Below are 26910 nucleotides of genomic sequence, written 5' to 3'. Positions count from 1 at the left end.
TCACCTGGTACCACTGTTAACAAAAGGAATGAATCGCGTTGCGAGTTGTTTATGTGAAATGGACTTTGGCCTAATTTTATTATTCTCTTAATAAATCGTCATTATAAGAAATGGAAACATATTCTTGATGTTTTAAAGATTATTATTCATGGTTCTTAAATTTGTGAGGTGTATGTTATGAAGACAAAATGAGTTCTGAAGCCATATTAACATACTTGCATTCGTGGATAACTTTATTTACATGAACAAAATATAGAATGTGATGGCCGTGATGGAAAGAAATATAACTCGTCGAATGGAAAATTTGTGTCGTTTCTGTCTTCGGTCCCTGGTGACTGATGCAAAACTTTATTTGTTTCGTAAGGAAGGTCATTATAGAAATGTATTGCAGAAAGTATTAAGCTGTCTCTCTCTTATTGTAAGTATAAATATTATGGTAGTGATGGGTTACATGTAATCGTAAGGTTTAACTATAGATCTGTGCAAGCTAATACGATTATAGATGATAATTATAAAGATGTTCTTTCTTTTTTTAAAAAAAAGAAAACAATATCTTAGTGGTTTCAAATAAATGTGTTGGGCTTAAGCTGTACCTATCTTAACCTATTGGCGAAGGTGGATGCTGGGTCAGCTGTTAACCGAAGCCACTGTGCCTTTTTGAAATGTGACGTTTGGGTAAGGTAACTCAGTACTAGTACAAGAATACGGAGGCTTTAAGTTACAGGTAAGATCTGTTAATTAACAAAGGGGGAGGTTCTAGGACATAGGTCCCCCCATATAGGTTAGTAACAAGATTGGTTCCTTTCTGGGATATAGTATACATGAAGCTGCATCAGTCCCCGAAGGAGCAGGACCCTCATACTTTTAGGGATTATTCATTGAGTATGTACGAACTTCAAAAGGGGGTTAAAAAGTTACTTTTATTTAGTTATCGACTGATATGAAAACAAAAAAGAACGTGCCTGTACTTTATGCATGTGTAGTGCCCTTGTACTTTATGACTATGTGTGTGTGGGGGTGGAATTTAACGCATATCGCATGTCTTGTGCACATGGATACTTCTTACTATTGCACTACGTAGAAAATTTATAATATTTCATGTAGAAGTGGTAATAGAACACAGAAGAAACGCAGATCAGGGGATTCCCATGTATACTAGTACCTAAATGTAGGAGAAGATCATATAAGTCACCTATGAACGTAGAAACCACGTTCAAAAGTATCCTTTGTTGCCATGCAGAAAATACAAACAAATGTGAATTTAGATTCCACAGGTGTGAGCCAACTAACAAATTGCGTAAAAATGTAATTTCTTATCTTTGGTATTCTTATATAGTTACGTTATAATATGCCCTGGGTTCCATCCGTACAGTTTGACTTTAGGAGAACTTAACTGTTGTGTGTATAAATACAATGTACGAACATACACCTTAAGAACTACAATGGAAAACTGGGTGTCTATCGGTCATGAAATCGGAAAGCGGTCATGAAAGTCAAGAAATTTAGCTTTTGGGTCACGATTTATTTTATTTGTACAAAAATAAGTCCAGATTGGAAAATTTTGTTCTATAAAACGTCAAAATTCCCACCAAAAATGTCTATGGTCGGCTTTAGACACTACCAAATCGCAAGCAAAGCACACTTCTATCGCATGGATGAAAATTCGCTCTTGAGAATGTAACGAAATTTTATGTTTGGTAAAGAAATGATCACGAAATTTCATTTTGGAATTTTAGTAGACACCCTGGAAAAAGAATGTGCTAGGTTTGCCACTAAAAAGCGCGAATTATATCTAACCAAGTCAGCGCAGGGGCATATCAGGTGGGCCTGCGCGGTAGCCCGATGGCAAAACTTTCTTTGTCTTTCTGCGATGAGCTTTTGTAAGTCAAAAATTTTCTGCAGAAGAAACACTTCTGATTGTTAACCCTTAACGAGTTTTCGTAACCATTTGGTTACACATGTTTTGATCTTGCCTATTGCGTTTGAAGACTATTATTTTTAGGTATTGTTCTTTGTGGTTATTTGTGTACATGCTTTCCGCGATCCAGAGAAGCTATTGCTTCCTGGTGACAACTCTGGTAAATTTTACGCGGAAGGTAGTCTGTGGATATATTGTTTTGCAAGCAGTGCCGGAAACAGACAGAAAATATAGTGAACCGTTAAGGGTTAAAATACGCTGTATGCGAGATAAAAAACAGTTCAAATTATATTTATGCCTCATCCGTGCATGTAAGACATCTACACATAGCAGGCATGTTTTATACTTTTCTGTGACTATTTTCTTTTTCCTCTGGCAATTTTTCTGCATCGGCGCAGCAAATTTTCTGCAATCACAACGCAGATCATGGCAAGTTCTACTATGGGGCACGGTATAATTCAAAACTTTTTTTTTTTTTTTAAATTCCCTGAACCGAAACATACACAATGTAAGCTTTTAGTGACCATCTACCACAAATGAATTCATGTTTTGTCATGAATAATCGTTTTAATGTCATATAAGTTTGCAGGTATAATATAAATCTATGCAAATCGTGGGCAGATGCCAAGAAAATATGTCTAGATGGCATTAATGGATACGGTGATTTGGAAACAGTTTTAACTTTTCCGCTGAATTATATCTGTCTCAAGCATGGTATCGGTACCGGTATGCTCTAACAAAAGAAGAGTGTAAGAACGAAAGTTGATTGACTTAAATAAAGTTTGCTTAAAACAATTAAAATTCAATATTTCTGATCGTTCTCAGACACTAATCGAATGTCAGTCTTAAATTAACATCTTAATCCGTAGTATGTGATGATAGAATCAACAAGCTACCAGGCTAACTTTCCTTTCAGCATTGACATTTACAGTGTGTGTTAGGTAGTTAAACCGCCTATAATTAGGTGTCGTAGATTTTCGTTTATTTGGAAGAAAATATGCGGTGGTTGTTGAAATTAAAATTTGTAAACCTTGTTACGGTTGTGCTCTGCTAAGGAGGAGTTCAACAGATTCGAACATGTCACGCTGAGAGAAGGGGTTGTTTTAAAGTGTATACCAAAAATAGAGGATCTCACGAGTTTCTCAATTTCCAAAGCTGAAATTTCGCTTATATATTCTACTGTTTATGAAAAATAAATGGACACGTGCCTTAGAATTCCATTTAGAAAATTCCACTTAGGTGATGGGGGAGGCAAAATCTATAATGTTTTTTTCTTATTATATTAAAATATCGCCGTCCTCTCTCATCACGGGAAAACAGCCGAAGTGCTTGGAATTAATATTGGAAGTAGACTTGAGCCGAGCTTTTATCATGTCATTTTCATTAAAATGTGTATTCTTAAGGGCGAAGGGGAATTAAACGGGCACGCCAAAAATTAACTATCTCAAGCTCCTCTAGTGTTTGGAAGATGGAGCTTGATATATAAGCTCTTCATTTAAAATAAATTATCGCCTGCAGTAAAAACAGTTAAACCGTTTAAAGGGAATTCAAAATCGACATGGTTAACACTTGGGCTGACGTTAGTTGTATTCTTTGATTGAAATGCACACCTAAAGCAAGGAGAGGTACGATAAATTTTTCGCAAACAATAATGGACACACCATTGGAAATGAATTTTTGAAGATTTGGTTGAGCTGAATTTTTATTATTTGATTACAATTCAAGGGGGGGGGGTGTTCAAATATACCTTCCATTTATTTACAGTAAACCTGTTCTCCCCGTGCTAAGAATGGAATTTCAGCTAGTTATTAATAAATAAAGTGATTGCTGATTAGAAACACCTTACTGCTAAATTAACTTGGATTTTGCGCTATTACCTTTGTTAAACTGAGTGCATGCAACTTGATATAATTTTTTTTATATTCATGTAGAATTCATGCTAATGTGCAAGTTTTCCTGGAATAATTTTACAATTTTAAAGAAAGATATATTGATATTCTATTCATGATTATCTTTCTTTCGTCCAATCATTGTGAAGTGAATTCGCAAGATCACTGTGACTGCACCTGCTCTTACATGGTCGGTGAACATACTGTACTGCTACTGAGTAAATATTATGTATGAGAAACACATTGCAGGAAACAACTTAACTATCGATAAATTCCTGTTTTCAATTTCATTCTAACATCTCTTAATAAAGAAACCCGAATTTCCTGTAGTTTACCAATTAAGAAAAGGAACATCATTTAAATTTTATTCTTTGATTTAAAAAGACAAAAAGAAAAGCAAGTACAAGTGATTTAAATAAAAACAATAAACAAAAATATTTTTTTAACCCTGATAAAAACCACTAGTATAATATTTCCATGATGAAATGTCAGTTTTTCTGTTATATTAATTGGACTCTGTATTCTTAATCCGTACATGGAGTATTTTGTATTGTTGATTGCAATAGGGAAAATGCCTGGAGCATCATTTATTAGAGAGTTTTAATACTAGATTCTAGATTCATTTATTAATCAGTTTTAATTCTAGATTCATTTATTAATCAGTTTTAATACTAGATTCTAGATTCATTTATTAATCAATTTTCATACTAGATTCTAGATTCGTTTATTAATCAGTTTTAATACTAGATTCTAGATTCATTTATTAATCAATTTTCATACTAGATTCTAGATTCGTTTATTAATCAATTTTAACTCTAGATTCTGAAACTCCTTGAGTGTTTATACTTGTATCACAAATTTGCTGAACCTAGTTCTAGTGATTAAGCAAACGAATAGATATCAGCTAAGTTTAATCAAGCAAAGCATTGTGAAACCAGGAAATTTTTTATAAAATCGTATTAAGTTATTTATTTTACTTCCTAGGTGATGATGATTATTATTATCAGTGCTGTAAGTAATTTAATCTCACCTCGGCGCCATTTCAGAAAGCGACACGGCACAATAATAGAAATCCAATTTGATACATAGACCTACATGTTTTGGTACTTATATTATAGTTTAAACATGTAAATTAAATTAATTAAATGTATTTGAGATTTAAGATAAATCGGAAAATTGAGCTTTATGGTTTTTGGTCCATCGAAGCACATAAAAATCAGAACGATTGGCAGTAAAAAGTTTGGAATTCTAACATCAAAAAACAAAGTGCTAGAGTCCTATATGCAGTCGCCTTAGTGCACTGACATCTGGGATTTTTATAATTATTTATCCATTATCATCTTTCTCTTGTTGCTGTATATGATTCTGATGGGATACATAATGTTGCTTTTGCTTCATGCTGTTCACAGCACTGAATTAAAGATTATTATTGTAACCGAGACATGTACGTGAATATTTAATGTTTTCACTTTACAGTCAGCAGGCTGCAGTTTCAAGTTCAGAGATCTGTTAGGGTTTTTCGTCAGTTTTACTGGTAAATACTGGAATTAACTCTTTAATTAAAACAAGCCTGGCCGACTTCTATATTCTTCATTGTGTTTTATTGTAAGTTGTTAGCACTGTAAAGTAGCTTCACAACTCTTTAACGAAGTCTGAGTTCAGTAGATTTTGCTGGCAAATAATTGAATGCACTCATTTGCTCTGAAAATAAACATTTTTCATTTGTGCTGTGTAGAAGCTTAAAGAATGACTGAATGTTAATTTATCAAGTAAGAACAATTTGCCTTATACCTAGAATTTTTGTGATTTACTCATACGGTTTTACTGTGCTCTGTGACACCCTCTTCAGTGGCGTCCAAAAGTTGCTAAACTGGACATATTGTTCTGGTTACAGAAAAAGGGACGAATTTTAACTTAGCTTAGGAGGTTTAGCAAGTTTTTAGACATCACCGAAAAAAGTGTCAGGAAAGGCTAAAACCACGAACAAGTCACAAAAATTCAAGGTACCAGGCAAAACTGTTCTTATTTGAACTTCATAGCCTGTGTCATATATCAGAAAATATGTTGATTTTACTACCCGTACTTATCATAAAGTATAAGTAGAAACGATTAGTTTCACTTTGAAAAGAAAAAAGTAACTTAAAAATGTTAGAAGAAAGTTATGTATTGCTTGGCGAACTCAAAGCGGGTATCCACTTCTTTTAGTTCATAAGCAAGACATTGTTGGGTTTTTGTATTATTTTTCCCTATTCTCTCTTTGTAGGTTTCAGAAGACGACAGTCTTCCAAAATACATCTGTTTTCCATGTGCAGATAAGTTAGACGACTTCCAAGAGTTTCGAGATACTTGCCATAAATCGGAGAATTTACTGAATAGCTTAGTATCTTTGCAGGAAATATCCATTGAAGATGCTGTACCAAAGGTAAAAAAGAAAAATTACATGAGTTACACTAAGCATTGTAGGATGTTTATTTGTTTGGGGTGAACGAGGGTGATTTAGAAAGTAATACCTCCAAGGTGATACCTTTATTTGTGTTTGACAGATAGCACTGATACAGATATCAGTGGAAAGCTTGCAATGTCAGCTACAAATGGTGGCATCATTTTTAACATAGTCCCCATTACGGGCAACGTACTTACGCCAACACGAAACAAGGTTTTTCATGCCGTCGGCGAAGAATTGTGGTGCCTATTGGCGACACCATTACCAAACTGCTGCTTCCACCTCCGCGTCACAACTGTAGCGTTGACCTTTTACGGGATGAGCCCAAAATCGCAGGGTACAAGATCCGGACTATGGGCAGGATGAGGCAGAATGTCACCAGCACTTTGCCAGCAGATGGAACAACTTTGATTTTTTTCGGAGAAGAAAACGTGAGGCGGTGCTCCGTCGATTGACGCTTCGTTTCCGAGTCGTAATGGTGTATCCACAACTTGTCGCCAGCGATGAATGTTCCTAGGGACACAACCTTCCGCAGTCAGAAATTCAATGACAGCCCGTTGTTTTAACCGGACGTCACCAATGGATGCATGGATTCCTCCATTACTCTGGAACGAGAAGAGATAGGGAGGTGAAGCGAGTGACATTCTGTAGCTTAAACATCAATGCATTAATGGTAAACAGTTCAGAATGTTTTCAGTACTATTCACCAATTAGTGGCTTGGAGGCACTACTTTCTGAATCACCCTCGTATAAAGTGTGGATTTCCAGCATAAGGCTCTTCGTTAAGTTCACACTCACGTTTTTGATCTTCTGTGAATAACCTAAAAGGCCATGAAGAATATTTAAAAAGAAGAAAGAAAAACGTAGCAACTGAGCCAGATAGCGTTTACGAAATGTTATTTAAAAAATGATAATTGTTTCCAAACCTTTTCTCATGGACCGAAATAAATTTGGGTGCATAGATTATGACATCATAATTGTCGAACACCCAAATTTATACATTATACAAAAGACTTTGGAACTATTATTAATTTATATAATGGGATAGGCACAGTGGGCGGTATTCAGAATTTGTTAATCAAGTGTTAGTCACGCGATTAGTTAGTGTCGTATTAACTGTACTAAGGAGGGTGTAATGTTTAGTATTCAAAGTACTTGGAGTTCTGATTTGAGAATGACTAACTAATATAATCCCAATACTTCGAATGAGGAAACTAAATATGGCAAAACGTGCGCATGCGTAGTCTGTAAAAGTGAAACTATATGAAATTCGAAATGTTTTCTTTGTGGTGTGACATCACAACAACTTATAAATAGTTATAATTAATAATAATAATAATTTTTATTGGTATCAGGAAATTACAGACTCTCGTTCCAATTACAATTCCCAAGAATAGTACAAAAATTACAAAACAAACATGCATATAATAATATTAACACATATTAAATAAAACATTACTGAAATTACAATCAAATTATAAAAAATCAACCATGCAAGGACAATGATAAGATAACTAGGAACCAGTGTAATTAAAACATGCAAAAAAAGAAGAGTTGTAATATGTGGTAGGTTATAAACTTCCTTTGAATTGAAGGAAAATCAGGAGTTAAGACATCAATAATACAGGGTCTGTCCTGAATGAAATCAGACTAAGGCTGTGGAACTGGATGTATTGAAAGTAACATAAACTACAACTAATAATCTTCAAAATAACACCCACCGGCATCTACACAGCGCTTCCAGCGATTCTGCCACTGTAGATAAGCTCCCTGGAACTCCTCTTGTGAAGTGCTGTTCAGAGTCCTTGTAACGGCAACTTGAACAGCTTCGATAAACTCGAATCGACGTCCTTTGAGGTCTCGTTTTAGCCGGGGGACGAAGAAAAAGTCACACGGGGACAGATCAGGGCTGTAGGGAGGTTGTGGAAGCGTAGAAATATTTTTCTTGTCCAAAAACTCCTGCACAATCCTTGCCGCGTGACTGGGTGCGTTGTCGTGGTGCAGGGTCCAGTTGTTGGCGATGTCTCTTCGAACGCAGGCGACCCGTCTGCGGAGTCTTTCACGAACCTGGACGTAGAAAGTTGCGTTCATGGTCGCTCCTTGTGGACGACGCCTTAAGCGTCGTGGAAAACGATGAGCACTCGCATAACGTCTCATTCAACACTCGATTCACACCGAACCACTGCTCGCAGCAGACTGAACACTTGTGCGTGGTGTTGCTATGGCCCCCCACTACCTCTCCCGGCAGTTAGTTTCACTGAGCGACGCGAGAGGGCGCCACATCAGAGCTAGTCTGGTTTCATGCAGGACAGACCCTGTATGTAAATAATTGTTATCATTTTACAAACATTTATATATCGGAGCGTCACTAAAAATCGAATCATATTTCAAAACTCTAAAATTTCTTCTTCACCTGTTAGAGACACCAAGTCAAACAGCCTCAATTAATGGTAATTTGCCAGTCAGAACCAGGGTGGATTGATTTAAATCAGTCTGATTTTTTAAATAAAAATCGTTGATTTAAATCGAATTCCGAAATAAATTAATTTAAAGAAAAAATAAGTAAAATCCCGTTTCTAATCTGTTGTTTCGATTATGGAAGTTAATAATCATAATACAATGAGACTCAAATGTACAGTATAGTATGAAAACAAGTGTCATGCAGAGTATGATTAGGGAAAATCCCGTTTTGAACAGGTAACGGAGTTATCCTGCCTTCTTTTCGTAACATTGGGTTTGGGTTTCAAAATCGTTAACTATTCCAACGGGGAAATCACCATCGACATTTAAAACGGAAATTCGTTTTTGTGCGTGTCTGTTTGTTTGTTCCCAGATAATAGGGCGTATTTAGAGGGGTCCTATCCCCTCTCCAAATTTTTTTGTTAATTTTATAACTTTAGGCGAAATTTATGTATTTCATGTCGCAAGCTAGTTCTGAGTTTTTTAAAAAATAGGCCCCTGCCAAATATCAGTAACTTTTGTGAAAGAGAGTGTCATTTTGATAAACGTTGCTGTACTTTTTCCTTAATGCTTAACCTTTTAAATTATATAACCTATTTTTAGGTGGTAGGATAGAATCTTCATTATTCGATTAAAAAAGTACTAATAAGGCTTTTTACTTCGTTTTCTTCAAGACTGGAGGCATTTTAGAACACGTTACATATGCTTTCACGCCTTTCTGCGTTGAGGCATAGTGTGTGATGACGTCATAAATTTAAAAAGGTATTTTTTGTTATGCGTTTTATTATTATTATTATTTGGCGGGTTACATTTTCATTCAGAAGACTGAAAATTTGCACACTCGTTCAGTGTACCCCTTAATAATTTTCAGATGTTTTCAGATCTCTGCGTGGAAACAGCCAGGTCCAGAAGGGCAAAAATGTTTTTAAAAAGGATATTTTTCGTGATTTTCCCGCCTCAGATGGAGATATATGAATGGTACCGTTTGAAAGGCTGTTCTATTCTGAAGAAAATCATGTACATACTATGCTCCTAGGATAAATAGGGATGTCTCAGGAAACTATTACCTGAGATCCTGTTTTATACGGGAATCTGGGGTATTTGGGGAATATTATTTTTCGCGGGCTTACTTTTGCACCTACAAAATTGAAATTTGCACATTTACTAAGTGGACCCCTCAGTATTTTTCAGATTTGTTTCAGATCTCTGCCTTAAAACAGGAGGAGGGGTCCACAGAGGTAAAAATTTAAAAAAAAAAAAAAAAAAAAAAAAGATTTTTAACAGAAAATTCCTTTTTCCGTGATTCACCCGCCCCATATACATGATGGAGACATTTGAAGGGTACCGTTTGAAACTTTGTTTTATTCTGAAGAGAATAATGTACAAATCATGATTCTAGGGTAAATAGGGATGTCTGAGGAAATTTTTATATTACATCCGGGTCATCTGGGGCATTGTGGGAATGTTCTTAGCTCATTGTTAAATAGTTTCCTCACTCTTACTACTTAAGATAGAAGCTTGAAATTTTGTACACACATTTAGTACACCCCTTATTCCCAGTTGTTTATTCCCATTTGTTTTTGAGATATGTGCGTTAACAGGGGAATCCAGAGGGGATCAAATTTTTAAAAAAAGTTTTAAAAAGTAACGATTACTTTCAAAATTACCCGCTTCAGGGACATGATAGGGAAATGTGAATGTTACCGTTTCAAAAGATATTCTATTCTAAAGAGAGTGATGTATGTACCATGATCCTAGAATAACTAGGGATGATGCTGTAGCTGCTTGACTGAAAGTCTATAATTTACCTTTAAAAGGAACCATAATTTAAAAGGGTTAAGAAACATTGTTTGGAATTGATATAGGTTAACGATTTGGGATAATTCAAAATTTAACCCCAATACTTTCACTTAAATGGCATAATTAGCATTTAATACTAATTCCTAATGCTTTTTCTTCAGTTCGCGACTTGTATTGTTCGAGGAGAAAGATTTGATTTAAATCAAAAAAATCGATTTAAATCAAAAAAATCAACAAAAATGATTTTTTTAAAAAAAATCATGATTTTTTTCCACCCTGGTCAGAACGTATGGAGTAATTTAATATCAAGTAAAGTTCTTCGTTCAGATAGTTTAAGTAGATCAAGAAGGTGCTTAATTTCATCCTAAGTTTTCTCTGATAAAAATTTGAATTTCCATCTTAACCATGATAGAAACAAGTTTTGAACTAATTCGATATCTTGGGAATAATAATAATAATAATAATAATAAATAGAATAAGAAAGAAAAAATCGGAAAATGTTTACTGTTTCAATCGCTCTCATAAAAGCAAGACTACAATAACTAAAATAGCGTTAACCCTCAAAAACCCAACTAAAATTTTTAGTGAGCCCTAAATGTTCTCTAAAAACTGAGTATTCCGAATACCGAGCAAGGTAGTATATTTTTCACTATACAAACGATTACCGCTACGCACTAAATAGAGATGTGTTACATGAGAGTGTCTGATGTGTAAGCGCCCTATAATCATAGAGGTACATAAAACAAAACAGTAAAAATGTAACTGTTAATTCCCGTCTTATATAGCCTCGGTATAAGCCTAAAAGAGCATAATAGTGGAACGTTAAAATGAAAGTTTTTGTATTATTTGCAGGAAATGGTCGTGGATTATATATATATTTTCTGGTATCCTCTGTGATCCAAAATAACTGAAAACCCTAAAATCAGAAATTTTGATACGGTAGAACCAGAATGTTTGAAACTTCTTGGTTCGTAACAACGGGGCAATACAGACTGAACATATAAGAGTTTCGTTATCATGTGTTTTGTTGTGCATTTAGTATTGGCGTCGATCATATTTCTTGTGTGACGTAAGACAGAAAAGAACCTGTTTACATGCGTAGTGGGCCTGGGATGAAAGAAACTTTCTTTAATTAAAAAAATATGTTTAAAATATCATAGTTGTAGCAATAAGTGACTAAGTGTATGTTGCCAGTTAATGATGCACCTAGAAATAGTTACCAAGTATGAAACTGCAGTTATTAGATGGAAATCAGTTATTCCTGTTGTTTGCATTATATTTTGTTTATTTTTTTTATTTGTTTAGTGAAAAATAGATTTTCCCAATTCCAAACCTCATATCTATACAGTGTGTTGCAAAAGTTTGTCGTAATATTTTGGGATAGAGTTCACACATCAAAATATGGAAAAAAAAAGAAATTTATATGGACCTGTGGTCGGAAGTGCATGGTTTCGTAGTTATAGGGTTCCGAAAATGTGTAAAAGTGGACTTTAAAGGTCCATAGTTCACTACTATAGGACCGATCGTAGTCGGGTCAAGACATCACTGAGAAAGTAGTATGTGAACTATCCAAAATCCATCTTTCAGAACCTCTGGTACTTGCACAATCATTTTTAGAGAGGCTAATTAGGAGTACTTGATCACTCTCCACCTACCTCTCTGAAAATTGATGTGCAAGTACTGGCGCATTCTTAAACATGGATATTTGGGGAGTTCACACACCAGTTCCTCAGTGATGTCTTGACCCGACTATGATAGGTCTCATAGTAGTGGAGCTATGAATTCTTACAAAGTTCATTTGTTTCACGTATTCGGCACCTTATAATTCCCAAACTATCCACTTCTGATCACAGGTCCATATGAACTTTTTCTCTTATTTTGATGTGAGAAACCTGTTCCCAAAATATTGTGACACATTTTTGTATGAGGTATTTTGTTCCTTCTAAAGATCAGACAGGCTGTAGACTATTTATAAAATTTGCCCAGCGCATCATATTACAAATTATATATGAATATGTTCTTGTTTTCAGGCTGCTCGAAAATCGCGGGATGCTACTTATGATTCTGAACAGACTAATCAACTTCAATCAAAAAACAATGAAAGCAATCTCAGAATCAAAATGGAAAAATATAGTGGAAGTGAATTTGTGGATGATAACTCATATATGGATAGTGATGCAAATGCAACGGAACCTTATCCGACTGAAAGTGTCTGTGTATCGAGTATTAAAATGGAACAGAGTAGTTATTCTAAAACGTCAGATATATCTAACTGCTACACTGAGGACGAAGCTTCTCAACAAAGGAGACTGCCAATTCCCAAAGCTCAAGATTCAATAATTGACATTATAAAGAACCGGAAAGAGCTAAATATAAGTCGAGTTACTTCTAAGAACAAAAAGCATTTACCAAAAACTGATTCGTCTCAGTTTGGGTTCAAACAAGAAACAATCAGTAGTGATTTTCTTCCAGAAGAAAGTGAGCCTGTAGATGAAATTTCAAACTACAGCAATGAAGACTCAGGTGATGTGGTTGTGCTTTCGGATGAATCAGACAATGAAAGGGACTTTAAAGATACTCTTAGAATCAAAAGTGTCGTGGGAAATTACGAACGAGGTCCTTCTATAGATGAAGGCGTAGAAGATAGGTAAGTAAAATTTTAAATACAACAGTGTCACTATTTTTTTTTTTTTTTTTTTTTTTTTTCTGATAGTTCTATACTACTTAATACCAAAGGTCGGTTCATGGTTATGGTAGCATTTTTGATAGTCTTTGGGAGGTTGAAATCGTCGAAGGCTGCTATTCCACGAAGTCATATTATTACGTATTCTCCTTTTGGCAGGTCCTGGAACTAATGAGGATTTTCTTCTTCTTCTTCGTAATTTTCAGTTTGGGTGTGGAAATGTTTCTTCCCTGTTTCTCGATTTTTAGCTTCCTCTTTTAACAACCAGTATTTTCTTTTATTTTTCAAATCATCGATCAGTTGTGTTCTTCTTCGTATTCCTCGCTTTCCTTCCATCTTTTCTTCTATGGCGATATGAAGAAGACAATTTTTTCGCAAGATGTGTCCAATCCAATTGGCCTTTCTACGAAGGATGGTGGCTAGAAGCGCCCTCTTCTCTCCTATCCGTTTTAAAATATATTTTATTTGTTACTCTTTCTGTCTATTTTATTTTCTCCATCTTCCTCCAACACCACATTTTGAAGCTCTCTAAATATTTCTTCTCTAACTTCTGTAATGTCCAAGTCTTTGAATCATAAAGTCCAATACTCCATATATAGCATTTGACCAATTTCCTCCTTAGTGCAATATTAAGCTTGCTAGTTAAGAGTGATCTCTTCCTGTTGAATGCTTATATGGCTATGGCAATTCTTGACCCGATATCTTTGGTGCAGTAAGCGTCTCTCGTCAAAATAATTCATAGATAGGGTAAATGTGCCAGTCCTCGACCACCTAACTCATTTTCTTATGGTCCTTAATCGTTTTTCACTCAATGGAACAACTTAGGAGGATGCAAGTAGCTCACATGTGTTACTAAAGTTATATTTTATGTATACTTTATCTAAAACTGAGATAACTTATACCATTTATGTAATATTAGTCAGAGAAACACCAGTAACCGATTTCTTTTAGTGTTCGACCATTTTTCGTTAATGTTCGACCACCTACTGTTTAGTCATGGACCACTACTCGGTTAATGTGCCTTTAATTACAGTATGAAGGCTAAAGCATAACTTTACAAAATAATAGCATCTGTAGATGTTACATCATTAGTTTTTCAGGTATCACTTCACAGTTTCGCACAATAGTCGCTAAGATTAAGTAATTTTGTGATAGTTTTGTCAAGAAAGGGACTACCAAATTCATTTAAGGCTCAGTGGAATGCAGCACCAAACATGCTTCGTCTTTCTCGGTTGAAGGGGTATAAACCCCATCTTCTAAATTCGTTTTTAATTACTAATTGTGTTGGTACCTTGTATATCACTCTTTTAATTAGTGGTGCAGAAATAACACTGTAACATTTTACTCAGTTTCCATGTAGAACTCTCGAAAACGATTTGAACACTGATACGTCGCAGGGTTGAAGAATGTGTGTACTGTTTGGTAGAAGGCAGTACAGTACTATAGCATGGCTGGCTGGAACAAAATTCGCTGACTTCCATTGCCAAGTGAGTCTTGTGGCCGTCGATTAGCAGAAGGACTGGTTTCTTAATAGAGGGATCATTCACCCATTTTAGGGAGCTGTTGTTTGCTATCCATTCGTAGAACGTTTCACTTCGCATTCAGCCATTATCTTACCTGCCTATAAAAATCTCTGAAGAAACTGCACTGATGACGTCCTTTGGAAAATGTCTTACATACAGATATACGACCATCGGGGATACAATTTCTCCTGCTGCGGAAAAAGTGCAAAGCAGTGTTAATGTTTCTTTCTCATTGCCCTTCACCTTGTACATATTTTTCCACGCTTTGGAGCCCAACGCCTTTCCTGCTTTGTGACACATTTGAAAGCTGGATACATCAGCATTAAATATTCGCTCAGAATCATTGAGAATATCAGATTGCCCCGTTTGTTTCTAGTATTTCTCAAGGTCCTAAAACCACAAGCGAATGTTTCCCCCGGTTACAGCGTATCGCGCCTTGTTCAAAGTTTAGGGGCACGGTTTGTGGGTGACCCTCAAGTAAGTGTACTACCAGCTCGATTGTCTTTGAACGGCGTTTTTCTGAATCGACAATTTTTTAACACTGTTCAGAATATCGTATTTCTTCTGTAGAAAGCCCTTTTGCTCACATTAAGAAGCTAGTTTGCTAATCCCTCTTCTTTCTGTGTTACGTATGATTCTTGATCTATTTTTCGCTTTTTAAGACTGCGACCATGAAATTTATCCATCAGCGTTATCCGAGGAATTCCATAGATTACTGATGCCTTTCGTATGGAGCGCTTTTTTTTTTTTTTTTTTTCGACAAGCCTCCAGAGCTTTTTGTAGATCCTCATTTGAATAAGCTGGCAGTTTAAGCTTAGGTCTACTCACTCATTATCTCTGAAAGAAACAAAAATTCTTAAGAACATGCAAGAAAAACAGATGTATTCCAGACGTAAGCTGATAGTAGCTATTCCGCTAACAATATTTGAATGCGTTCCACGACGAAGCGAATTAGACCAAATATAATAAATTTATTATTCAAATTAAATGTCATACCCTAACAGTGCCGTTAATTATCCATGAAAATGTTGGGAAACTACGTGAATATTTAGTTACTTGAATTTGGATTTATTTTATGGACTTTAGGCATCTACGGTTCCGACCAGGATAGGGTGGGGGAGAGGATGTTGGAAGTTAGAGCCCAGAGCCTATTTTCAAGATACCATCCCTGGTGTGACTGAGGAAAAACCCGAAAGAACTCAGTCAAGATGGTCGACCGCTGGGATCGAACCGAGGACCTTCCGAATGCTAAGCCAACGCTTTATTTTTTTCAAAGTTCGTCTCAGTCGAGACATTAAGCCTGAATAATGTTCCTCGAACCAATTTGAGGTAATCCAATCCTGAGAGAGACACAAACACAGAAATATCGAGGACAATTAAAAATACCCTTGCTCTTGAGAGGGATTCGAACCCTCAGTGGATTGCCTCTTCACCAATACCACTGAGCCACGGCCATTCGGTGAATATTCATGTACTAACGGTAAGACTCAGCAGATGATTATACAAATGTAAATTGATCACTGAATTAGTGTTTGAATCAAGAAATTCTGCGAGAAAATACAAACACAAAGCATGGTCGGACACTGAGAATGAAACAGCTAATCTTCGACCAGTACAAATGTATTACGAAAAGTAGTGGTCGAACACTAGTAAATGTTTTCGTATTCCATTATTCTTCAGAATTGGTAACTAGGCTCTCATTTCATGCAGATGAATCGAACGTTAGTCGTTATTGATATTTCTACAATTTTTCAGTGCTCGCCACCTGTGGTTGAACACTAGTTAACAAAGAATATTTCATAAGTCATTGCCCGACCACTACATTTTATTGATTTATTCTTCATACCTTACAGTTATCGCTAAAATTTAATTACTAAAATGTGCTCTACAGTTCCATGTAACAGAATAATATGTGCATTTCTTACCTGGTGAGATAAAACTATGGAAAAGCACGAAAAACAGGGCGCTGCCGTTCCCATTTGCAAGAGATTAAAGTTGTCGAAAACTCAGAGCATCTTCCGTAGGCATACATTTGATTGGTTATTACCGAATGCATGTGAAATATATTTTAACAGTATCTTTGTGATTGGTTCAGAATAAGCTGGAATTCAATTATAACGGAAAAGCATGTTTTTTTTTATTATTATTATTATTATTATTATTATTATTATTATTATTATTATTATTATTATTATTATTATCGGAAAATAAGCCTAATATATGGTTTTAAAGTGAAAAGTGGTCGGCAACTAGGGGGTGGTCGAAGACTGGCACAACCACCCTACTTAAAATGATCGACCTCTTCAAGTATTCTTTGTTCTACTCTGACCCGTAAGGATGCATTTCCATGGGATAATCTCATGATTTTCGATTTTTCGATATTGATTTACATTCCGTATAGTTTCCCAGTGTTAACTATTTTGTCAATCATCTCCTGTAGTCTTTCTTCGGTTCTAGCTATAATAACCGTGTCATGTGCATCCTGATCTTGTTAATGATCTCCCCTCGAACTTCAAATTTCCAGTTCCCATTAATGCTTTCTTCTCTAAACATTCACTGTAAATGTTGAATAATTGTGACGACATACTACATCCTTGTCTGATGGTTTCTCCTTCATTCAAGTACAACTTGACGAAATCATATAGGTCATAAAAATGTAATAAGTGGAGGTGAGTTTAAGATAATGCTAATCATCAGTAAGTGGCAGCATGTTTTCCCCCTCTCTCCAACATATTGTAATATGGAGCGACATTATTCGCAACAACTCAATCAGAATTAAGAAATGGATTTCGAAACTTTGCCTGAAAACAAAATGAATCAATAACCGGAGAATAATTCGTGCACTTTTTTCATATCTTGTTTTTTTTCAAATCTTGTTTCAATATTTAGTTTTATTTTGTTCTCTTATTTGCTGTGGACATCCGAGGCTGGTTTCTGAGAATTTCATTGAGCTACATGTATGTACACCCTTCTGTCCTATAGTATACCTCTGTTTTGTAGAAACATCAAATGAGCAATTGTATAGCTGTCAATTGTTATCAATTTCTATTGCTACAAACAAGTATATGTGCAATGGTGCAAAGTCAGAAGGAGGTAAATAGATGTAGTTCTCTGGAATCTAAGGAACTAGAATGAATATGTCCACAGCAAGTATGAGGATGAAATATGGTTAAGTATGTACAAAAGTAAAGATCAAGCTAAATAAGAATTTTATTGCATCAATGTATGCATACTACGCTCTAATTTATATAAAAGACAGCAAATGTTGTTACATGTGTGGTACTCTTAAGGTATAACTAATTGTTCTACAGTATTTTGCAAATCTCACTGTTTGCGAAATCAGGATTAAATTTCTGAGCTTTTGGCATCTATGACTATGTTAGCCCTTCGCGTATGAGGGATGACGTCCCTCGACGATCTCACTGTCCGAGGAATTGGGGGGGGGGGGGGCAGTAAGGAAGCGACCTGGTACCATTATGTGAGATATCCCAGTATTTGCCTGGTATGAATGAGGAAATCTCAGGAAAACTTTACTCAGGACAGCGGGCCTCTCTTTGCGTAGGTTTTCTTTTTCTGTTTAAGCATGAGTTTTTTTTCTGATGAGCAAAACCTGTTACTATGTTTAAGTAGATATCGTAGCGGAAAAAGATACAGTGATAAAGAGGCCAAAGGTGCCCTGAAACTATTTGTGTTAATGTACGTATTCAGGATATAAGGTATAAAATCATTTTTTCTCCTATAAATGTTCATAAAATTGTTACCTGTAGAATTCGTGATATTGAAGTTAAGTCAAGAAATAGAAAGAAATGTAAGCAAAAGGCTAGTACTCACCTCAAAAAACGAAGTATTCTTTTAGGTAGCGCTTTCGGAAGATCATGCTCCCATCTTCAGCCCAGAAACAATTTGAAGATGATATTTCTGGGCATTCGGCATCTATAGTTTTTTTAAATGCATCAGGTATGAGGGATGTGGCCCTCGCCGATCAAACTTCCGAGGGAAGTGGGGAAGGTAGGAAGTGGCATGAGACAGTTTTGTTCGATACCATTCCGATATTTTCCAGGTGTGAATGAGGAAAACTTAAGGGAAATATAACTCAGAATCGCTGGTCTGAAAACACCTTTTGAACTGAGCTTCCCCATCCAGAATCGAACCAAGGTCCACTCGCACCAGTAGCGGGAGCATGTGAATATTAATAGAAAGGATTTATGTTAATATGTATTGGGTGAAAAGTGTAGGGAAGAAAGGTAAAAGTGAAATACATATTTAACCAGAATACCTCGACGAAGGATCTTGTATTACTCGAAAAGTTTTGATTACTTACTTCTTTATGATACGTCCTTTAGAAGCAGACTCTAAATATAAGTTTATGAATAGTTACATGTTGAATATGAAAATTTTATACAGTTTCTGACAAAATATATTAAGTAAGATTATCAGAAATGAAGCTATTCATTTATAAGCCGTCATTAGAAGGTTTATTTCAGTAATTTGCGAATGAATAGTATCAAATATATGTCATTCTTGACATTGAAACAAATTAATTAATAAATCACAAATATCTCTGTAGCATATGAAGAACAACAGTATTCTCAAGTAATGAGAAGTTAGCTCTTATTAAAGAATGAAAGTACTTTCAATGCAAAAAAACTGAATTGTATGAAAGAAAGAATAGTTATACTGAAATTCGACTGTTACAAGAGCCATTCCTTGATTGAGATTATAATAATTTGTAATACGGTTTCTCTACAGTAGGTAAAGTTTTTCTTAATGATTATGTATATATATCTTAAGCCATTTTGCTTTTAAGTGGTCTCCTTTACCGTCCATGGCAGTTAAGCTATTTCAGTTTATTTTATTTTCTTCCATAGAGTGGAATGGATTTATGTTGTTTTTCTTGGGGGGTTATTTTGGAAAATTTGGTCACTAACTTTTGTTTTTTTCATGCCTGTTGGCTTCAGTTTTAAAAACATGTTTGCTTTCTATTTTCATTTTGCAAGGTTAATGAGATTTGATGTCTTATTTCTTTTCTTTTCAAGGTTTCTGTCAAAAACATTAATAGTTTAGACCAGTGGTTCTCAATCGATATGTCGCGACCCCCTAAGGTGTGTCGCGAAGTTTTAGAATTTAAAAATCCTGAAGAATTTAATAATATAATTAGTTAAAAATCGAGACAGACTGTACCAGTCAACACTTCCAGTGGTAGAAATAATGCTCAGTGCTATATAAAATCATTATAAAAACTAATAAGTTTCACTATTATTATTGTTATTATTATTATTATTATTATTATTATTATTATTATTATTATTATTATTATTGATGATCATGAAGAAGAAGAAATATCGAACGAGTGTGTCGTGATGTCTTGGATGTTCAGTAAAAGTGTGCCGTCAGTCAAAAAAAAGTTGAAAACCACTAGTTTACACACACTATTTTTGCTGCTGTTTGCCTCTGTCAAATATTTGAAGTGTAATGTTTATTATTATTATTTTAGTTCTGTCACTTAACGCAGTATTCTGCTGTTAATATTAGATATGTTTATTTATTTCCAGTTCACTGCCAACTGTGCCGACTACAATCAATGGATTCAAGGGATTAGAAGAGAATGGTAGCACTCATTTCATGGTACAAGACGAAACGGAAGAACAATTCATGATTTATAATAATGAGTCAGGGATTATTACGGGAGTAGATACTACAGACACCAGTGATGGTTTTCAGTGTGATGGTTGCCACGAAAATTTTGTAGATTCGTTTTACTTAGACATACACAAGAGAGAGTGTCGGCACCATAACGCACAGAAGCGACCGTATGTGTGTAACATATGTGAGGCAAGGTTTACTTTGAGTTCTGTGTTGCGGGCACATGTTAGGACTCACAGTGGCGAGAAACCGTATTTTTGTAAAATATGTTCGAAAAATTTTAGTCAACGAGGGACACTGAATCGTCATATGAAACTTCACACAGGAGAAAAACCACATGAGTGCCACATTTGTCATGAACGATTTTTTCGTCGATATGTGTTAGAAAAGCACATAATTAATAGTCATTAGTCATTTATAACATTAGTCCCCATTAGGGTGTATCGCATTTAGAGATGGAAGGGCCCTGGCGGCTTTTTTGCCTTAGAAATTTTGAGGCTTTTTAGATACAGTGGAGTCTCGTTAATTCGAACTTGGATAATTCGAAATATTGGATAATTCGAACAGAAGTCCATTCCCCTTGAAAACTGTATTGAAAACAATAGTAAAAAATCGTGGATAAATCGAACTGTTGAACCTATGTTTTGGATAATTCGAAGTAAATAGAGTTGAAAAATTTTAATATTGGACGGATGTAAAGAGATAAATAGAGTTTTAACGTGTTTTCAGTTATCCAGATGCAGCCATAGGGAAGAGTAATACAAAAAAATAAATAGAAAATCTATGTAATGATGAAGATGAGTTGGGGAAGAAGTAAAGATAGAGAACGTGTGCCAATCTCATCTTGTTTCAGAATTGATTGAAAATTTAAGATAAATTATTAATAAATTCAACCAAATGTTATTAATATCGTATTCCACGCAATACATGAAGTTCAAGATTTATTGACCGTACAAAAACAATCAAATTTAAGCAAATGAGGTTTACGACTTCTCAAAAGTGAGAACAGATTATTCAAATTGTTACTAGTTTGGGCTATTGTTTGGGCTATTCAATGTATGTTGTAGTGTTGTACGTTAATATATTTTCCATTGTACACGTTGAGTTGAGTTGATTTTGAGTTTAACGTCCCGTTCAGCATCGAGGCTATATGAGACGTGGACCTACTGATTAACGTGGAATCCGAGACACATGAGCTCCCGCCGGGGATCGAACCGGGGTCTCCCACGCCACAGGCGCGTATGCTCCATTGTACACGTTTTAATTATGTGGACTCAATGTCGTTTGTTAGTTTGCGGTATTCGATCACGCAAATAATAAGCTGCTTTAAAGGTAACGTATACACCATATGAATATGTTTTTGATGCACAGTGCTTTGGTTTGTTTGTTTTTATATATGTGAAAATGAATGTTGTTGGATAATTCGAATTTTGGATAATTCGAAGTTTTTTCATGTCCCCTTGGACTTCGAATTAAAAAGAATCCACTGTATTTCAATTTTAATGAAGAAATAACAATACATTCCACCTTACTTTTCCCATTATAACTCGAAAAAGCATTTAATTCCTGCATTCTGAAGGAAAAAAAAACATGAAGTTCACTAACCGCTTGACTACCACTACGTACCACTGGTTCCAACGGCTGAAGAGGAAATACTCTTGCGTGGTAAGCATGCGAATGATTTTGGTCGATAAGGACCGAAGTCTACGCGTTGCTGTGACATCATTAGAGTACATGACGTTTGCAAGCAATGAGCAAAGCATGATCGTTATGCCATCTGTTGCTGAGACATGAGACATGTGTTTTTGTTCTAGAATAAGGAGGAAGAGGAGGGTTATACTTCCTCAGGTTATGTTTCAAAAAGTCCAACGCTCTGACTATTAGATTACAGGGGACCATAATGTTAATTACAGTAATTTTAAAACAATTATGCTATTAGTAACCAATGTGATTGATGATTTGTTTGTACTGTTTGTGTCTAATGCTCTCCGTTTAGCATGGTCGGTTAAGCAGGGTGACTCAAATGGGTTTTCTAGTTCGAACGAATTGTTTGTGGAGCTGTTAGAATAATGTTCCACGACAGAAATGTTATATTGAAAAGTTAATAGTGATATCAATAATCGCTCTGAAAATGTACTAGCTAAGACTTAATGGAACAAAATTACCATTTAGAGGTTATGCGTAAACCAAAATCAGTTTATATATATTTATATATAAAATAAAATTGAATATGTATAGCTAAGTACACGTTTTTTGCATAGGGTTATGCAGAACAATCCTAGCATTTGTGCGGAACAACCTTAGCATTCTATATACGTAGCATGTATTGAAGCCGTTAAAACTAGAACGGGAGAAGATTATAAACGCTATACCGAAGTTCCCTGTGTCAAATATATTAATACGATATAAACAAAGAAAGAATAAATTATGGAAATCTTGAACCTTTGCTACGATTAAACTAACATCATACCCGAAACGGCCATTTATATCTTGAAAACTGAACTTGCATTAAATTCTAATAGAATGTCAAGCCTACAATAAAGTATTTCCCGAACGGAGAACGAGATGTAGCCGAAATTCTGTACCGAAACAAATATGGGTTTGCGTGCCTGTTGCTTGATTTATATTTTTTTTTTTCTTGTCTGCCAGTTTGAATTTAAGCAATCTGTACAAAGCACATGACAAAATTTATACATTAAAGAAACTTGATAGTGGTTAGGCAACCAGCATAACCGTTGTGATGTTGAATTGCATAACTTACACTTGTCGGCCACCAGTGAAATGCCAGTTCGAAAACAAATACAGATATTCAGCCAAGCTCGAACGAAACATAGGACATAAGTAATGAATGTTATCTTTATTTTAAATTGTAAAATCTACTACAGGAAAACGAAGAAGATCCTTGAATAAGAAAAATCATATAAATTCAAAAAAGCTTTAAAATAGGGGTAAAAATTCTCCATCCCCCCAAAAGAGTCGGATTTGTTTGCATCTCCAATCACATTTCATGTTATTTACTGCACGAGCATTAAAAAAGTTTCCTAGTGGAATGCTAATAGTAAGTTTAAGCCAAAAAAATAAGTTTTGACTGAGACATACGAACTTTGAATTTTTCCACTTTTTAATTGGAAAATAGCTTTTTTTTTTTTTTTTCACAGATTTTCTCTCGATGCAGACTGTAACATCTAATATGGGTTCAATTTACACGTATAAACCATATCGTTATTGTAGGTTGCATTAACTTAGAACTCACAACGGGGAAAGGGTATTATTTTCTGTTTCGAATCACTTTAAGAGAAGTACTGTATTTAGTTTTCCTTTTAGAGGAAAATAATTTTTCTTTCTTCGAGACTCCGATTTATTTACTTCATGTCCACGAAGGCCTCTGTCATTCTCAGAATGTCTGTAGTCTTTCCGTTGCCTATTAATGACGCGGAAAAAGACAAAAATAAATAAATTATATATATATACGTATATTTATTTATTTACTTACTTGGGACAGTCCTCTTACATAACATTTTGCGTAGTCTTATTATTGAATCTTGGACGTAGCTAAAGTTATTGTGCTAGTACAGTGGTTCCACAAGTCAGCACTTTTACATTTCCTTCTCTATATCTTGACAGACAGTTGAAAGACTTGTCAGATTAATGACAGAAATATCTGTAAATGTTCGTGCATATGAAGCAACAAAAAACGATCTAAGCTTTAACAAAGAAATTTAAAAAGAAACAGTTTTCCTTTAAAGCAGAAAATGACTATTTCTTTAGAGACAAAAAGACAGTGAACCAAAAAGAGCATAGGGATTGGCTGGGATGACTTCATTGGAATCGATCTCCCTGTAGTGAGTTGGAGGTTAATTTAGCGCTTACTATCTGTTTGTGTGTGTATATATAGGTAGATGCACTACTAAACCGGACTCGAATCAAATCCGTGATCTTCGGTGTACCGTACCGATGCGTTAAATATTACGGTACCCAGTTCGCTCTGAACAGCCATTTATTCCTTCACTCTTGAAGACTGTGTTCATTCACTCAGACCACCTGGAATTCGCACTATAGAGGCATTAGTGTGCTAAAAATCAATTGTTTCCTCTATTAATTAATATAATACTGATTCAACATACCCAGATCAGATTATGTTAGTGTCGCCGAATAATGAAAGTATTTTCTAATCAGATTAGTGCAAAACTAAAGTGATAGTTTGCTTAGTTTTTTTTTTTAATTTAAAGGTCATTATTTGGATTTATAAAGAACATTATTAATGCTATCAGAATTTGATTTTAAAAAAATCCCAAATGCGATACACCCTAGAGTCCATCGTCGCCAGGTTGTGATTGACAAATGGAGGTATTTGAAATTAAGCTCCCTGAAGTTAAAGCTCCAAAAATTTATGGCTGTCTAGATGACTTTCAGTTGAGAGGTACGATGTGTGACCAATATACCGGCTCCCATTGTCATTATTTCCTGGCTTTCTAGACCGTCATTTCGCTGCCCAATCGCCTCGCGATACTGGGTCAACACTGAACTTAAAGGATCTGTATAACGAAGGATAAACTACTGTACAGGTTGTTGCTAAAATGTCTGTAACAAAGAGTGTGTACTGAGCTTCTAGGTTTATAAGCGAATTAAAAAATCATGAATTAATTTTACCTTTCTGCACTTAGCAGTATAGCTTCTTCGAACTATCCTTTCATTGGTTACTGCAAAGATATTTGGTGTGTAGTTTTGCAAGATATCCGGAGAATAAATTATCCGTTTCGGAAGAATCATGATATCGAGTGATAAATATCCGTTTTCTTTTATGAATAATACAATAAGAACTGAAGCTTTTCTGGTGTCGTGATGAATCTAGTTGTTCTCGGGCAATCAACCAGGTGAATTCTACGTCGTCTAACATTTGAAGAACCGACATTGTTTTCGTTTCAGGGTAAATACGTGGAGATTTATGAACATGAACCACGACCTACTACCTATTGTATATTATCCTGCTGCTGTTATGATTTTTCTCTTCTTTTTTTTTTTTTTTTTTAAAAATAAAGATATATTTCTGAGCTTTCCTCTCTCCTTAAAATGGGCCGCGGTGGCTCAGTGGTAGAGCGTTCACCTCTGGTGCATGGGAAAGCTTTTTCGTGGCTAAGTAATTAGTATACGCGCCTTTGGCGTGTGAGGCCCAGGTTCGTTTCCTGGCGGGAGATCATGTGGTTCGGATTCCACGTTAATCAGTAGGCCCACGTCTCGTACAGCCTCACTGCTGAAAGGGACGTTAAACTCAAAATCAACTCTGGTGCATGGGGTTCTTGGTTCGATCCCAACTCTCAATAAGTGAGCTTTGTGGTGAACAAACACCGTGTGCGTGAGTTTTCTCGTTCTCCCGTTTCTTCCCACTTTCATTATTCCACCATTTTATTCATTTCTCATCACCATCTCCTTTAGCATAATCGGCATAATCGTGTGACGTAAAACTTAGATTTCATTTCATTTCATTTCTCTCCCTTATACATTTGTAAATCTGTTCCTGGTTTGAATTGTAATGTTCCTCCTCAGTTTTCGTAACATCCTGAAGTTAGTTACATAGTATTTTTTGTGATTGTAGCGCTGTGGAAAAAGATATGTCGATTTCCTATCTTTTCTCTTCTTCCAGTTCTATCCTAGCTAATTTCTTGAATACAATATACCTAGATATATCATTTTGTTTTTTACTATTTTGTTGGCTATTTCTTCTATTTTCCTGCAGATCAACATTGATTTTACATTTAATGTTCTCAGTGTCAGGTCCTTATTTGTTTTCGTTTCGCCTTCGATCTTCCATCTTTCCAAGACAGAAATTGCAAAAATTATTTTACAATTTAGAGTTGTTAGTGTTGCGCTCATATCCAAACTTAAAAAGAGTCCATGCTTTTATCGGGTCTACTTCCGCTAGACTTTTGTAAATTCCCTGCTAACTGCAAGGCAGCCGTATTCGGTTAATTCACATTAAAAATTTTCAGCACTCCATCTCACCGTCCACTACGTGGGGAGACAACAAGTGGTAGTATAGCATCTACCGTAGGCTCGACTAGTTTGTTAATTTTCGTTCGAATAACTGTAATTACTTCGCGATTCTTGTTCATCATAACGCAGGACCTACGCTCATTAACTAACACGTATATGTTTGTAGTATTTTGCAAACACTTGCTGAAAAAAAAAAAAACTTTCGGTGTTTGTTCCTTGGTATGAATGTAGTCAACACCATAAGTTGGAGGCGGATCTCAATGATTTTCTACCCCTAGTTTGCTTAAAATAAATAAATAAAACTGTGGAGCCAGTTTCTTGGCAACTCCAATAAGGTAGCAACATTAACTTATGATCGTACTGTTTGCTCCTTCCAGTGTGAGTGTAGGTGAATATATAAGTAAAAAAAAAAAATACAGTTTCATAAACAAGATTTATAAAATAAAATCTACTAAAGCTTTAGAATATCAGGGACCTTGAAATATTAGCACTGTCTGAATTTACACGTAGGGTTCCAGAAGCAAATTCCAACAATTCCAGTTTGTGTTTGGATTCTCATG

At 35.4% G+C, this 26910-nt stretch overlaps 1 protein-coding gene across 1 annotated transcript; it reads left to right on the top strand.

The window, feature by feature from the left end:
* LOC145677531 (uncharacterized) lies at window positions 1-24089 on the top strand. Its single transcript, XM_081748006.1, has 4 exons — window positions 1-418; window positions 6071-6229; window positions 12541-13157; window positions 20269-24089. The coding sequence occupies exons 1-4, from the start codon at window positions 263-265 to the stop codon at window positions 20768-20770; spliced, it is 1434 nt and encodes a 477-aa protein (XP_081604132.1). The 5' UTR covers window positions 1-262; the 3' UTR covers window positions 20771-24089.
* The last annotated feature ends 2821 nt before the right edge of the window (window positions 24090-26910 follow it).

This window comes from Thermobia domestica, unplaced genomic scaffold (assembly GCF_964235325.1).
Source record: "Thermobia domestica unplaced genomic scaffold, izTheDome1.hap1.1 HAP1_SCAFFOLD_996, whole genome shotgun sequence".
NCBI lineage: Eukaryota > Metazoa > Arthropoda > Insecta > Zygentoma > Lepismatidae > Thermobia > Thermobia domestica.
Note: the sequence above shows the minus strand (reverse complement) of the source record. Positions and strands in the feature narration are given on the sequence as shown.